The sequence below is a fragment of the Megascapheus bottae genome, chromosome 19 (genome assembly GCF_031878675.1).
Source record: "Megascapheus bottae isolate mThoBot1 chromosome 19, mThoBot2.hap1, whole genome shotgun sequence".
Lineage (NCBI taxonomy): Eukaryota > Metazoa > Chordata > Mammalia > Rodentia > Geomyidae > Megascapheus > Megascapheus bottae.
In genome coordinates, this window is record NC_143527.1 from 9,577,725 (window position 1) to 9,592,716 (window position 14,992).

The 14,992-nt window shown below is 41.0% G+C and overlaps 1 protein-coding gene across 1 annotated transcript in view; it reads left to right on the forward strand.

The window, feature by feature from the left end:
* Rnf152 (ring finger protein 152) overlaps positions 1 to 13,662 on the forward strand; it is a 69,661-nt gene extending 55,999 nt beyond the window's left edge. Inside the window, exon 3 of the mRNA XM_090353011.1 lies at positions 6,401 to 13,662. Coding sequence (XP_090209137.1) covers positions 6,541 to 7,152 — 612 coding nt within the window. The 5' untranslated portion in view covers positions 6,401 to 6,540 and the 3' untranslated portion in view covers positions 7,153 to 13,662. The remainder of the gene's footprint in view (positions 1 to 6,400) is intronic.
* Positions 13,663 to 14,992: the final 1,330 nt, after the last annotated feature.

Below are 14,992 nucleotides of genomic sequence, written 5' to 3' on the forward strand. Positions count from 1 at the left end.
GACTCTTGTTCCTTCAGTGCAATAGGAAATGTTCAAGGAACACATGTAGGGCAACGAAAGGGGAAACTGTTAGGCAGATAGTGGTAAAAGGAGGCAGACCTAATGTATGGCAGACAACACACCTCCCATCATGATGCTTTGTGTTCCCATAGTGCCTCAAGTGCCTGCTCCTAAGATGGCACTTCTTTTCATAATGTCATAAATATGGCACTTCTTTCCATTATAATCCTGCCTCAGTAGTGAGTTGCACATGTGAGCATGAGCTCTACTTGGATATACTCTTGTACACTAAGATGGGGAACCAACCAGATCCTCTTGAACGCAAGCCATCAGGCCATCAGCTCAAATCCTGTGAAGGGAAGGATGCATGGAAGAACATCCATAATATATATATATATATATATATATAATCAACTGCCCTCCAAGACCACAAGGAGCTTCTGGCTCTAGGCCCCCCATGTATGGGGAATCTGTACTCCATTTTTGCTTTCGATTAATTTGCCACTTTATTAACTGCTCTTAATTCTTTACCTGGTGGAGAATTGGGCCCATACCCCAAGATGGCATCAAATTGACAAGAAGGTTTCACCTTTTCTGAAATTCATTGTTTGGTCCACAATTAAGTGTGGTCAGGTTTATTGGTAACCATTCCTGTAGGAATCACAGAACTAGGGAGGCTGAGACAGTGTTGAAATATGGCCTTAATTAATTTTTTTGATCCCAATATAATTTTCCATATGAAAGACCAAACTGTGGGTAGGTTAAAGTGTGTTTACATTTACTAGTAAATGTAAATGAATGAACTGCAAGCTAGTGAATTCCATCACAGGTGATCATAGCTTGGTTAGTTGAGTTTCTCAGAATGGAACTGGCATGCACCCTACCAGTAACTTTAGATGCCCAGCGGCATGGCCCAGCTCCATGGTTCCTACAGGCAAGTAACAGCACTTAGGTTGTGGCTAGGCCCTTCTTTATAAGTTGAGTCCTTGGAATGACCTTGATGTGGTAGCTTGTCTGTTGTTTTGCTTCTTCCTGTTGAGCTGCTAATTATCTCTGCCCCACCTTGGTTTACCTCTTAGCCACTTGGCCTCCAGCAGTGTGGAATTCCCCGCCCCTTTCCTCTGTCATGCGAGATATTACAAGGACAGTTTCACTTCCCATATTTTGGTTTCAGCAAATACCTTAAACTAGAATGAGTGCTCGAAAGAGGTCATGGTGCAGAGGTTGGAGCTGTGGAGTGCCACTGACTGACGGAATGGTCGGCTGAGACTTGTCTGCTGCCAGTACCCTGCTCCATGAAAGCCACGAGAGTAGTTGGACCAAATGAACTATATTGGATATGTGGTAGTTAAGTTATTTACTGTCAGAGAGTGAGAAAGGCCATTTCTGTTCCTCCAGCTAACTACACTGCTTACTAAGATCCAGCCTAGGTCTTGCCAGCTAATGTGCCAAACAAGATGAGATTATCATTATTTGTTTAATCTCATTTCAAACACATTCTCTATATCAAAAAGACATGCTATCTCAATAGAAAAAAAGAAAAGCTGAGTTGGGTATTTTTCTCAAGGTAATCATTACGTTTAAGATTTTCATATGAACAATTCAAGGATCAGGCTTCATAACTCATCCTGTAGTCAAAGAATACATGAGGATTCTTTAGCATTTAAGCAGAGTAACTTGTCTAGGTTGTTTATTTCATTACTTTTTTTTTTAACTCCTCAGGCACATATGCCTGGATTTCTAAAAGCAGCTGGGATTGTACTAGTCTGGTGCAGACTTTACCATTTTACCACCCACTAAATTCTTGGAAGTTCTTTGCCATGCCCACACTGGATAAATATGCACAAAATTATAGTGTTTAAAAAAATCTTATTTTGGGCCAGGAGCGTGGCCTAGTGGTAGCATGCTTGCCTAGCATGCATGAAGCCCTGGGTTCAATTCCCTGGAACCACATACAAAGAAAAAGCAGTAAGTGTTGCTGTGACTACAGTGGCCAGGTGCTACCCTTGAGCAAACAGTGTCTAAGGACAGTGCCCAGACCCTGAGTTCAAGCCCCAGGACTAGCAAAAACAAAAACAAAACAAAACAAAGGCAAAAAAATCTTATTTTATAAAACCATGTTGATATTATAAAGTAGATCCAAATCCCTGATCACCCATAGTCCCTGAAGAATAGCAATGCACTAATAGTAATGCAGACCAGCCCCCCCCACAGTGAAAATGATATTATTTGTGTGTGTAAGCGAAGTAGTATTTTAGGAAGATTTGCTTGAAAATAAGGTCTATTTTATAAGCCACAATGCCTTTTTTTTTTTTTTTAATTTTGGAATGGTCTCCCATAGCCACTACTTCTGATTTTGTGATCTTGTTTTGTTCTTTAGTCTTAAAAAAAAAAAGAATTGCAGTGACATTTAAATATTGGTCTAATATATTTCAGTATGTAGTTGCTTTTATGCATTCTACCAAAGTACTCTTTCCTTTTAAAATTTAATGAGTATTTTATTTGAGTATCACATCTTGCTCTCAGGAAGAAGCAATTCCAAATACAGGTTCCTAAAGCAATTGCTAGTATGTGCTTGTATATAACATACTTGACAAGTAGCTCTCAAGCTCTTTTCTAGCCTATGTGGGTTTATTTCCCCCTCTCCCTCCTCTTTTAATGGTTGACTTGCATCTTTTGACTGTATGATGAAAGAGGGAAAGAATGATTCATCATTAGCTTAGAGACATAACCTCATAAATTTTCTTTTCTTTGCCTAACTAATCATCATCATTAGTAATGATGATGAAAATAAACTGGAATGTAATACAAACTGGCTTACCATAGAACAAATCGGAGTATAAATCAAAGAGGTTGCTGTCAAATTGGCTTTAGAGCTAAGCACTGGAAAATAGAAACTGTTTTCCCTTTCCGCTTCCGTATCCAGCCTATACTGTAAGGCCTAGACTTTACTTGGATAAAGTTGGAAATTGAGTAGCATAATCTCATTTTAAGGGAGCTTAACACAAAATTAAGTGAACATCACTTTGGATACAAATGGCTGGATAAAATAACATGCTGGTTTTGTTGAGGGTGGAGGGAGGAGATGGTGTGGCAGGACTTGAAGCAGGGCCAGGAAGAATACTTACATTCTCTGGTCAACATGGCAGCTCTGTGATAATCAGGAAGTGCCACTGTGCACTTTGCCTGGACAAGTTATACTTTGAGTGTTGTGACTAGTGAGTGAACACACTTGACCTTCAGCCATCCCTGCTGTGACCATGAGGAAGCTGGCTCGCATAAGTGACTTGATCAGATGTCACAGCTAGTTAGTGACAGAGTAGAGGCCATAGCCCTTGTGCTTCTCATTTGTGCCAATCCATTGTTTAGAAGGTAAAATCTATAGTATAGAAGGTAGGTTAATCGATAAATTGATGTTAATTGTTTTGATACTGGTATCACAACATATCTTTGTCCCTGACTTGGAAATGTTGTTAAGGAAAGTACTTTTTTTTTTTATGGGATTCTGTCCTTGTTTTAAAACTCTCAACCTGATCAATCATCCTACATGTAGATTCACATCTTGCTATGATCGAGGTCTGATTTTCTTTTTCTGTGAGTTTAACACTAAGGACAGATAAGTCCAAGATATCCCTACAAGCTTCATGCCTTCTCTTTTTCTCTTTCCCTCTTTAAGAAAAACAAATTCATTATCATAGATACAGTATTAAGAGTTGTTATCAATACTGATCTGGCTGCTTGCCATAAGAAAAGCCAATAACTGATGGGATGGAATCCAGTTGAATTCAAAGGTGGGCATCCTGCAAAGATGAGAGCAGTTGTTGTCTTCCAAGCTACCTCCTGGTAGCTGGATGAAAGGACTTGGACGGAGTGCTAAGGGAGCACCCTGGTTGAGCAGTCTCACCATCCACGGCCCGTGCCTCCTTTTCTTTTTCCCTGGCAGATGCCTCCTCTTTTGAGGTCAGTTCCTGTAGTCCTTTAGGTACATATTATTTTCCTCCAAATAAAAAAACAAATAATGACAGCAAGGTACATGCTTTGTGTTGGTTGATATCCAGAAGAACTAAAAACTAAGTCATATTCTGATGTAATCTGAATGTCACCAGATGTAGTTTCTGAAAATCTAAAGGTAGCCCAGTAATTTTCATCTGAATCGTTTAGGTGTGGCCACCCTCTAGAATTTAGGATATCGGGCCTGGGGAAGGAGGGGTTGTGGCCTTTCCCACCCACAGGAGTGACCAATGGTTCTAGAACACCGTCACTGAAGATTTCTACTCCCATTCCATGAGCTTTCCCCTTTCAAATTTGTGCATCCAGACTTCCTCCCACAGGTGTGGCTGCTGCTTCTCTTTCTGGACAGAACCCACTGGCACATCAGATTCTGAGCACAGGAACTTGCCTCCTCGGCCTCCTTTTGCCCAAATCTTGTTATTCTGAAAATGAGAAGTATTCTTCATGTGCAGGAGTCTTGAATATTTTCTTTCACCCTCTCATACCTCTTTGTTGTTCAACTGAAGTCTCTCTTCTGAAGTACCAGCCAGTACTCCCCATGCCACAAAGGTCTTCCCTCACTGTTTACTCTCTATCTGTGCTACTCAGTACTGCTGCTGGATACCAGGATAAGTTGATGGTCTCCTAGTTTGGTTCCTGAGGGCCACTCTCCTCTGCTTTCTGCTGGCTCTGGCTGCTACTTCTCCCCCATGGATGTCAACCTTAATCATGTTCTGTGATGACTTTTCAATGTCAGTCCCCACCTTATCCAGATTCTCTTGATTCCTCCTGTGTAATTTAGTTCCCAACACCTGCATGGAGCATAGCTTAAGCAGAACCTGTGGCCCTTGGTCTTGATTTCTCTCTGTGATACTCTGGTCTTGTCATGGCTTAACTTGGATTCTTCTACCTTGTGACCTCATTCAATGCATTGCCTTCCCTGAGCTACTCTGATAAGAGAGAGAAGCATTTTCTACCACTCCCATGTACCCTCAGCCACTCTTCATTCCTGATGTAATAGTCCGCAAACAGGTCTTTGTAACGGGCCCCTCATTCTACACTTAACGTTTGGTGTTTTCCCATCACCAGCAGTAAACCCCCAAGTTTTGGTTTGAACCGGAGTCCCTGTCTGTGCTTGAGCCTGATAAAACTCATTTCTCCCTCCCTGCAGGATTTGCTCTCCTAGCTGGGCCTATGACTGGGTGCATAGAGATTCCGTAAAAGCCATCTAGGTCAAAGATAGAAATTTATAAGCTAAGGATAAAGCATTCTTTAAAAATCTATAAGGAAGCCAGGTGCTGGTGGCTCACACATGTAATCCTAGATACTCAGGATTATGAGATCTTAGGATCACAGTTCAAAGCCAGCTTGGGCAGAAATGTCCACAAGACTCTTATCTCCAGTGAATCACCAAAAAGAAAAAGCCAGAAGTAGAATAGTAGCTCAAGTGGTAGAATACTAACCTTGAGCAAACGAGCTCAGGGACAGTGCCCAGGCCCAGAATTCAAGCCCCCACACTGGCAAATTCCATAAACAGACATCTCTATCACTCTAGGATTAGGGTAAAAATTCTTATTGATGTCCCGGGAAGAAGAGAGAAATAATTTAATAATGGCTGACTTCCTTTTCAGTTTTTATGCTGATTTCTTCACTGGAAAACAACTTGACCTCTGATTTTTTTGTGTGTTGTTCCCATGTCTGATTCTTATTTGTGGGCCAGAATACTTGGCCTAGCATGTGTGAGACACTGAGATGTTTCTTGACACAGGCCTAAATATTAATAACACAAGAATTGACTGAGAAATATTTGTGGTAACTGTGCAGTTAGTGTGCCTTTGTGTGGCCTTTTACTGTCTTAAGGTGCATTGCTATTTCATTTTTATGAGTGCTTCTGTCACTTTAGACCAAGTGATGAGAATTATCACATGGTACGAATGTTTGATAAACATTAGCCTTGGTTCAAATGATTTGGTGACAGAGATTGAAAAGATAAGTTTCTGTCAGCAGAGTCATGTTAATAACCTTTGAGAAAGGAACCCTAGACTGTAGTAGACTGGTTGGTTACATGTTGCACCCTGAGATTGCCTGAATCTGGCAGCTGTTATTTACAGGAGGGTGAGCAGAGACAGAGAGAACCAGAGGAAATTTCCTTCTAGCAAATGCCTCAGACTTCCCGGAAAAGAGAAGTGGTTTAGGAAAACCCAGGGTGCGCTGCAATGCCCAGAACAGAAACAACAGACCCTGTGAAATAGGGAAGCATGGTCTCTGTCTGTTGATGGTGTCCATTTCTATGCTTTCGCTGGAAGCTCAGTACCTTTGAATCATGCTCTAAATCCTTGAAATATGTAGCATCCCACCTCCTTCTCTGAATGCATTGAATAGTTTTGTTTGTGTCGCTTGTCTCCTTCAGACATGAACACACCCGTGAATGCCAAAGACCTGCAAGCCCCGTGATTTCCCTGGGTGACACCAGAAAGCCAAGGCGGGGACTCCTGAGAAGCAGCTGCCCCTGGCTGGTCTGGGCCCAGCCCTTCCCGCTCGTGGACCACCATGGAGACCCTCTCCCAGGATTCTTTGCTGGAATGTCAGATCTGTTTCAATTACTATAGCCCTCGGCGCAGGCCCAAGTTGCTGGATTGCAAACACACCTGCTGCTCCGTGTGCCTCCAGCAGATGAGGACCAGCCAGAAGGACGTGAGGTGTCCCTGGTGCCGGGGCATCACCAAGCTCCCCCCGGGCTTCTCGGTGTCACAGCTCCCCGATGACCCTGAGGTCCTGGCAGTCATCGCCATTCCACACACGTCTGAGCACACCCCGGTCTTCATCAAACTCCCCAGCAACGGGTGCTACATGCTGCCCCTGCCCATCTCCAAGGAGCGCACTCTGCTGCCCGGCGACATGGGCTGCCGCCTGCTGCCCGGAAGCCAGCAGAAGCCCGTCACGGTGGTGACCATCCCAGCTGAGCAGCAGCCTCTGCAAGGTGGGCCCCCCCAGGAGGTGGTGGAGGAGGAGGCAGAGCGCCGGGGGGCCGTGAAAAGCTCCACCTGGTCCGGCGTGTGCACTGTGATCCTGGTGGCCTGTGTCTTGGTCTTCCTTCTGGGCATTGTACTGCACAACATGTCTTGTATCTCCAAGCGCTTCACTGTGATCTCGTGCGGCTGAACCCCAGGGCAGGAAAGGCTCTTGTGGGTGCCAGTGTGGAGGTGGAGCAGGTGTTGGTGATGGGGATGCCGGTGAGATGGGGGTGGGGGTGACACTGACCATTTGGTGCCAAGCGCTGGCCTCTGAGTTGCCACTTGATCCGCCTGAAGGACGGACACACGGGGTGGAAAGTGAGGTCGGAGCAAGATGGCAGGCGAGTTGCGGTGTGTGGATGGAGACGGCTTGGAAGATGATTGCATGCTTCCTCATAATCATGTAGGAAATGGGCCTGTAATTTATGATTTCTCAAATCACATTGTGAGATAGACATCTGCGACGTAGACGTTCAACTGTACACGTGCTTACAACGATCTCCAAATACAGTAGGGTATCACAAAGATGCTGGGCATATGAGTAGAATTAATCTTCGAGTCCACGTAGAAACTCGGTGAAGACATGCAGTGCTGGCTGCTTGGCCTTTTTCTTTCTTTCATCTGTTTTATTTCAGTGAAACTCAGTGTTCTTTTTGTTGCTAAGGCATTTTATACATTTCAAAGGACACCCCAATCAAAATAAGTGAAATGGATTGTTGTGATTTGGAGAACACATTTGGACAGGGGTCTTCTGTGTGTTATGTCTTGTCATGTACCTTCATTTCCCTTGCGATTAGAACTTGCTACCTGTTTATTAATCTGAAAGTGAACAAGGGAGCAATTAATGAAGAGGTAATGAGAAATGTCTAATTCTCCAGGAATCCTGTACACAGATTTTCCTCAAGCCATCTCACAATTTAAAATGTAAATATTTGTGTATTTGTGTGTGTGTAGCGTGTGTGTAATTTGATTTACCTCAGGCTTTTTTGAGTCTTTTCAGAAGAATCCTGTGAGTCAGACTTTGCAGGCACAGATACGTTAAGCATCTGAAATACTGGGTACCTTGTGGATGCCTGGACCTGTTCCCCCTCCCCGAAATGAGATGAGATGTCTCCTGATCACCTCCAACACTCACCTGCTCCTTTGTTGTGTGGTTTTATGTTCTATGTTTCTAAGACATAAATGGAGATGGTCAGAAGAGCTTGTCTTCCAGTGTTGGGCTTTGGGAAAACTATGGATGGACAAGCATCTGAATTGGACGGATTACTTTTTGAAAGATGTTGGCCTGTGAAAGTCAAATCTTTTAGAACTCCAATGTTCTCTTGAAATACAAGCAAGAAAAATCTTTTGTATTTCAAAATGTATTTGTTTTGTAGAGAAAAGTGGCAAAGTAAACAGCTTATGTTCCCATAAATGGACCCAATTCCTGAGGAATTTGTAACTGCTTAAAAATATATTAGCAGTCTATGGATGCTCATGACGAAAGATCTGCTAAAGTTAAAGGTAAACTCCTGTGGTGGGCGGGGGTGGGGGGAAGGTGACAGTCAGCTATGAGCTTTATAATTCTCTTGTAATTCCTTTCTCTGATTTCAGGAAGCAAGATCTCCACTTAAATATGATTTTAAGTTCTATTGAATCCCAGAAAATGGCAGGAAGGTTGGGGAGAAAGAAGAGAAAAATAAGCAGTGACTGATTTCAGAAAGTAAAGCTAGATAATAGCCCTTTAAATAGAGATAATTTAATTGATCTATATGCTAGCTGTTATCTTCAAGCAACATAAAAGTATACACATACTAAACTGATGGCGTTAATGTGGAATAAATTGAAACACTAACAACTAGAATAAGAGCTAGCATTTAATTGGAATGAGAAATGTAAAATTATGAACTTTGATTTTTCACATATTTCAAATTTGTCATAAAACCTTTAGAAAATGTATTTGAAAGTGCAAACTAGAAACTAGGTTACAATGCCATTTTATTGTGTAAGCTATTGGGCATTATACAACAAATAATCTAGGATTTATTTGGTATTAATAATTTAGGTATTATATTAGCTGAATACTATCCTGTATTATGTAACAAAATATACTGTTGGGTGAGTGTCAATTTCTCAAACTCACAGGCTGCTATAATGCATGTCTGACCTAATTTCTTTTTTTTTTTTTGGACAGAAAACAATACATAAAAATGTAGCATTGAAATGCTACATTTCAAATAGATTTTATCCTTGCAATTCTAAGCCCTGCACTATTTAAATTAATTTTATGAGTGGTATCTATATACATTAATGTATAGTCTGAAATGACCAAGCCTCTAGCATAGTCTGTGATAAGAGTTGTGCTTGTTTAGTAGGTTTATGTAGTCCCCACGGACACTAATGTGTGTGGTGATGCAGTATTCTGTGTTTCCTAGTTCAAAGCTATAGAATAAAACAAACAATGCCCACAGAACTGTTCACTTAAAACCAGCCCTGTGCTGGAGCTATAATGAGCAGTGCAAAATTAATTGGCTTTCTGGTAGATTCTTGACCTTCAAATTAATAGTACCTACTTAAATCAGACTATGTGTAAGTGTTTAAGAAAAATTATTTACATTGCTAAATGAATTGTACCAGCAGCTTGCATACCTGCTTGTTAGTGTGTGTGTGTGTATGTGTGTGTGTGTGTGTGTGTGTGTGTGTGTGAGAGAGAGAGAGAGAGAGAGAGAGAGAGAGAGAGAGAGAGAGAGAGAGAGAGAGAGAGAGACCTACAAACCTGCCAGATAGAGTCTTAATATGTTGAACAGTGTTTTAATGTTATCTGGCATCCATGCCCTGACCTCTTCTGGAATTTACCTGCAATGCTAACAACCTATACAGTCCATGTAATACAACTGCCAGACTTTATACTTGCCTATTCATGAAAGGTTACAAGTGGAAAGCAGAGAAAGTTGGAGCTGAAAGCAACCTCTGGTGGCAGGTGTCAATCTGGAAGTGAGCCCAGGGGTCCTAGGAAGGAGAGTGATAACTTGTAATTCTGCAGCAAAAGAGTTAAGGGCCATGCATTGTGGTGTCCTCTTACTTCTTCCTGGATCTGACATCATCCCTGCCTGACAAGTGATTCTTTTCGGGGTTGAAGAGTATCCTTTATCGTTCTGCTATTACTTTCCTGTCTGTTTGTTTTTGTAGGTTTCTTTTCAATTTAGTTAGGAACTTCTCTGGGAAACAAAATGAGGGTTGATTTAGGGATGAGAGTAGATGTTTGAAGAAACTTTTCAACCCGTGCAATTTAAAGTTCTAAAAATTGCTAAACATGGGTTGGATGCCCCTTCCTATTTGTACAGGACAATGAGTGTTGTATAAATAGTAAATCATAAGAAGCATGAATTTTCATCTTTATTAGTGATCTTGACAAACAAGTGAATGCTTAATATGTTAAATAGAGCCAAGTATGTCACCGGAAAAGTATTGTCTTTGGAAAATATCTGTATAGTTATCTGGGGTAAAAGTTGTGATGAGCAGAAGCAAATTGGTTCTGAAGTTCTAGTCACTTTCTATGATCAGAAAGCTGAAGGTATTTTGTTTACAAATAAAATTAATCTCGTGTATGATTTCCATAGTGGGCCCACTAGAGGGTCCACTGTGTGCTAATGCCATACAGCCCTTGGCATTTTCTAGATCAATGCTGTTGGATAGGCATTTTGGGGATGCTGAAAACATTAAAAGTTAAATTGACTCATGTGACTAGAGGCTACCATATTGGCTAGTGACATCAAAATGTTCCAAAAGTAACAGTGAGATAAAGAAAGCGTGTGAGGGCTAGTAATATAGAGTCGGCAAAAAGAAAGCTCTTCCATTCTGGGCTTAAAAAAATATGTCATCTCCAGTTTGACAGATTATTATTTAGGTATTTTGGGCCAAGGAAGAGCAGTAGAGTTTAAAGTGGGCTTTATTAAGCCTCTTTTCTGGGACCATTAGCTGCATGCGAATTTATTGTCCAAAAATAGTAGCTAGATTGTAGCTGTAAAATGTTTAACTTGCAAGCTCTGCATGACCTGTATTGTGAAATCATGTTTAGGGTCTTGTGGCCAAAAAATGTTACAGAAAAAAAAAGCCTATGAACCCCCCCTTCACTTTCAATGTCTTTCCTGAACTCCATTACTACATTATAAGCTGTGAAATCTAAGAGCAAGCATATTTTGCAGAGTTCAGAGTGTTTTTGTTTTCTTGGGAAGTCTGACAGCTTGTCATTTTATTTGGTGTGGGAGTCAGTGGATGTCAGTTTTTAGATGCCGGACTAAAGTGCACATACTATTTTTTAGAGTGGGATTTGACATTTTTTTGTTTTTATTTTAGTCTTCAGTAGAGTTTTACACCAAGGCACTTTTAAAAATTACCATTAAGCAGTTGTACAAAGGGATTACAATTCCATAAACAGAGGCACTTTTTACATTTTGTTTTGTTTTCAATACGAAGCATTGACCAATGAAATTTGAAGACTGGAATGGTATTGAAGTTACTAGGATTGTTTGTTTGTTTCATTGAGCAAAGGAAAGCAGGAAGTTCAGTTTGAGGTAAAATCCCATGTAAAACTCAGACTTTTCCTGATAATCAAGGTTTAGTGGACAGGAGTGATGTGCAAAATACTGTATTGTGTATCTTCCCTTGGAAAAATGATGCTACCAGCCAGATAGCTTTGCTTTTGAAGTATCCATCAGGCCATTTGTCATCTTGGACCTAGATGGAGAGTCTGTTCCTTTACAATTCCATCATTCCCAGCAAAATGTTACCCCCAGGGTAACCCTTAACCAAACAGCTCTACACCATGCCAGAGCCATGGTCATTTCATGACAATTTTGAAACGAAAAGTGAAATTTCAAAGCAATGATGATTGTTTGCTGAATTTTGTGGAACCTGAAATATTTTTAAAACATAGAGAACTAGGGACATGGCTCAAGTGGTAGAGCATTTGTAAAATAAGCACAAAGAAGGCCCTGAATTCAAACTCCAGTAACCAAGAAAGTAGATATTCAAGCATTGGTTTTTTTTGTCCTGACAGCTGACTTAATGTGCATACACATATACATACATACACAACGTACCTGGGATAAGAGTTGGCTAGATAGTAAGAACCATCCTTTCTAAGTTGCAGGGATTACACAATGTAGATTCTAAATGTTAAATTCTTGGAGTTGCTATGAGCTCCATACATAATGTTAGACTTTGGTAGTAACTTTGTCGATAGGCTTCTTAGACTTCGCCAGTGTTTGAAGAGATGGACACGGCTGGGTTCTTTTGAAAGCCATCTGTCATTGAGCCACATAAGCAGATGAGGCATTTAATTTCTGACTGCTCATGGGATCAGGGTAGTAAGTCATTATTCCCCAGCTCTGCCAATGTGGGTCCCATTTTTCTGCACAAGTTTATTTGCTCTGTAACCAGTAATCTTGATTTTTTTTTTCTGGATTCACTGCCTGGGAGTTACCCCATTGTGTATATCTCACTTATGATGTAGTGGTGCTTGAAAACACTCATCGTATTTGCTGGATTTTACTCTAGCTTAAGGTTTTTGATACTAATCTTATGATACTTTTAGGGACAGTCAGTAATTAGTACAAAATACTGAGGGGCCTCCTCAGATCCCTGACAGCATGTATTTTCTTTTGTTGTTGTTGTTGCAGGGATGTTCATTCATACGTATTCCTAATCATACAGAATGCTGCTCTAGATCCCTCACTAGTTTGTAAGGCTAGTGATTCATGGCAAAGTCTTCTGTCCTTTCCCTCAACTGTGAGTTATTTTGGAGTTATCCTAAAAAGAGTTTTCCCAAGGAATGGTCAAATATATAGCTTTAAGTAATTAATTGTACAGTGGGGTTTCAGTTTCACAAATCAGTTTATAAGGACAATGCATCTCTTTTTTTTGGTAACTTTTTATTTTAATAGTTGTACAAAGAGATTACAATTCCATGACTCATGTTATGAGTACAATGCTTCTGGATCACTTCTCCATCTATTCTCTGCCCATAACCTTCAGTTAGGAGGTTTCATTTTCCTGTATGTTCATTGACTCTAATGATAATGTATTTTCCTAGTCTTCTCTTCTCTCCATTCCTTTGCTCACCATCCCCTGGAGACCACCATGCCCCAATAAATCATGTTTTAGCTTTCCAGTGTTCATTTTAGTAAACTGCCCTGCTCCTTGGTTGTTTAGAAGAGTTACATCCTTGAGGGGATGGTCAGTTTTTAACTTGACATTTGCCTTTTGGGAATCCACAAGTAGCTGATGGGTGTGGTGGTAGAGAAGAAGTGTGAGCTGGAACAAGAAGAAATAGAGTAACAACTGTCATTTATCAGGGGAACCACTGATCTCATTAAATAGTACATAATGCAGTAAGTACTGTACTACCTTATACTGTGCTGCGTGGACTGCCAAAGAGACCACCCAGCTGTTAAGTGAACTCTGTGGGAGAAGCAGAGACAAAGTCATCTGTCTCTGAACAGACAGGCAGACAAACACAGAGAAGGATAAAATACTAAGAGAAAGAAGGTCTGTGATAGGATTGTGGAAAACAAAATAGGTATGAAAGGACATTGAGAACAGAAAGCAGCTGCAGAAAGGAGTTGGGAGCAAGTGAGGTAACTCAGCGAAGCACAATCTACTGCTCTGGCATGGATGACCACATTCGGTCAGGTTGCTTCTGATGAAGACTTTATACAGGGTGCAAAGTTGATGGGGAGAATCCCAAGGAGGACCAGGATTTCCTGTCATCTTCTGTCAGCATGCTAGACAATTTCAGAACCTTCTGTAGAAATGGTGGCTGAGTCAGTACAAAGTTCTGTGCATTCTCTTCACTGCAGAATGTGTTACCTAGCTCTATGGGTCTGTCTTGAATTACTTACCTTTGTTAGGGAAATTTATTGGAGAGTACCATGGGTTCTATTTATTTATTCCACTACTGGTTTGTGTTTTCCTCACTGGATGGTTGATAGCCTGTAGAAGCTGGTTTTCCTGGGGGCTGTCACAGACTAACAGTGGAAGCTGTGTGGCTGCCGCATGTTTCTCCCTTCTTAGGGTTCTACCAGTGTATTCCTTCACGCTGGGTAACAAACTGGTCATATGGTGAGATGAATGCTACTCAGAGGCCATTGACTCCAGCCCTTGACATGTTTCATTTACAATTATGTGGATTATTTATTTTTAGGAGTTTTTAAAGGGCCAAATTGCCCTACAAATAAATGAGCTGCTGGGCCATGTAGAAAAAATATTGTCCAAATGTTGCCAAATGTTGACTTTGTAAAGGGGATATCAAGCTGCTGTTTATTAATCTGAATGTCTTAAAACGCATTCTTGCTTGCTCTCTCTGTTATAGATGGTGTCTTAGCTAGTCCTGAGTTTTTCTGATGAACTCAATTTTAATATATGGTATTTTTGTATGCCAACTGGTGTCTTGTCCTTTGTATATGTGGTAATGTTAATTTTATGACTACTGTTAAAACACATTTGCTATGATTAAAATTCAAAATGATTTCAAAAAGACTCAAATGTTTTTCTTCTCTCCACTTCCCATCTCCCCCCCAACTCACAAAGAAAAGAAATATCATTCAATTGTAATAGACTTGGATATAAAGAGTTCCTAAGCCAGGAATTTTAGTCAAGGTGACTTTCAACTGACTCTGGAAAAGCCCAAGAATGAATTTGTCGTAAGTAAGCCCCAAAATGTCTTTGCAACTTGGCTTTGCAATGTGGTCTTCCACTGTTCAGAAATGGTGAGCATACCTTTGGCCCCAGATGGGCTGTTGAATTGTAGCAGAGCCCCTGCCTGGGCTCCATGCCTCAAAAATTGCCCTTTGATAAATGCTTTCATGGATAGCACACAAGGTGTTTGGAGAACCCTTCTGGACAACAAGAAGGAACCACTGGATCATATGAATTTCAGTTCAGCTTAGCATCTTAATTGAGAGGTAATCAATGATCTGATCTGTTGATGCTAGTAGAAGCATGCTCTG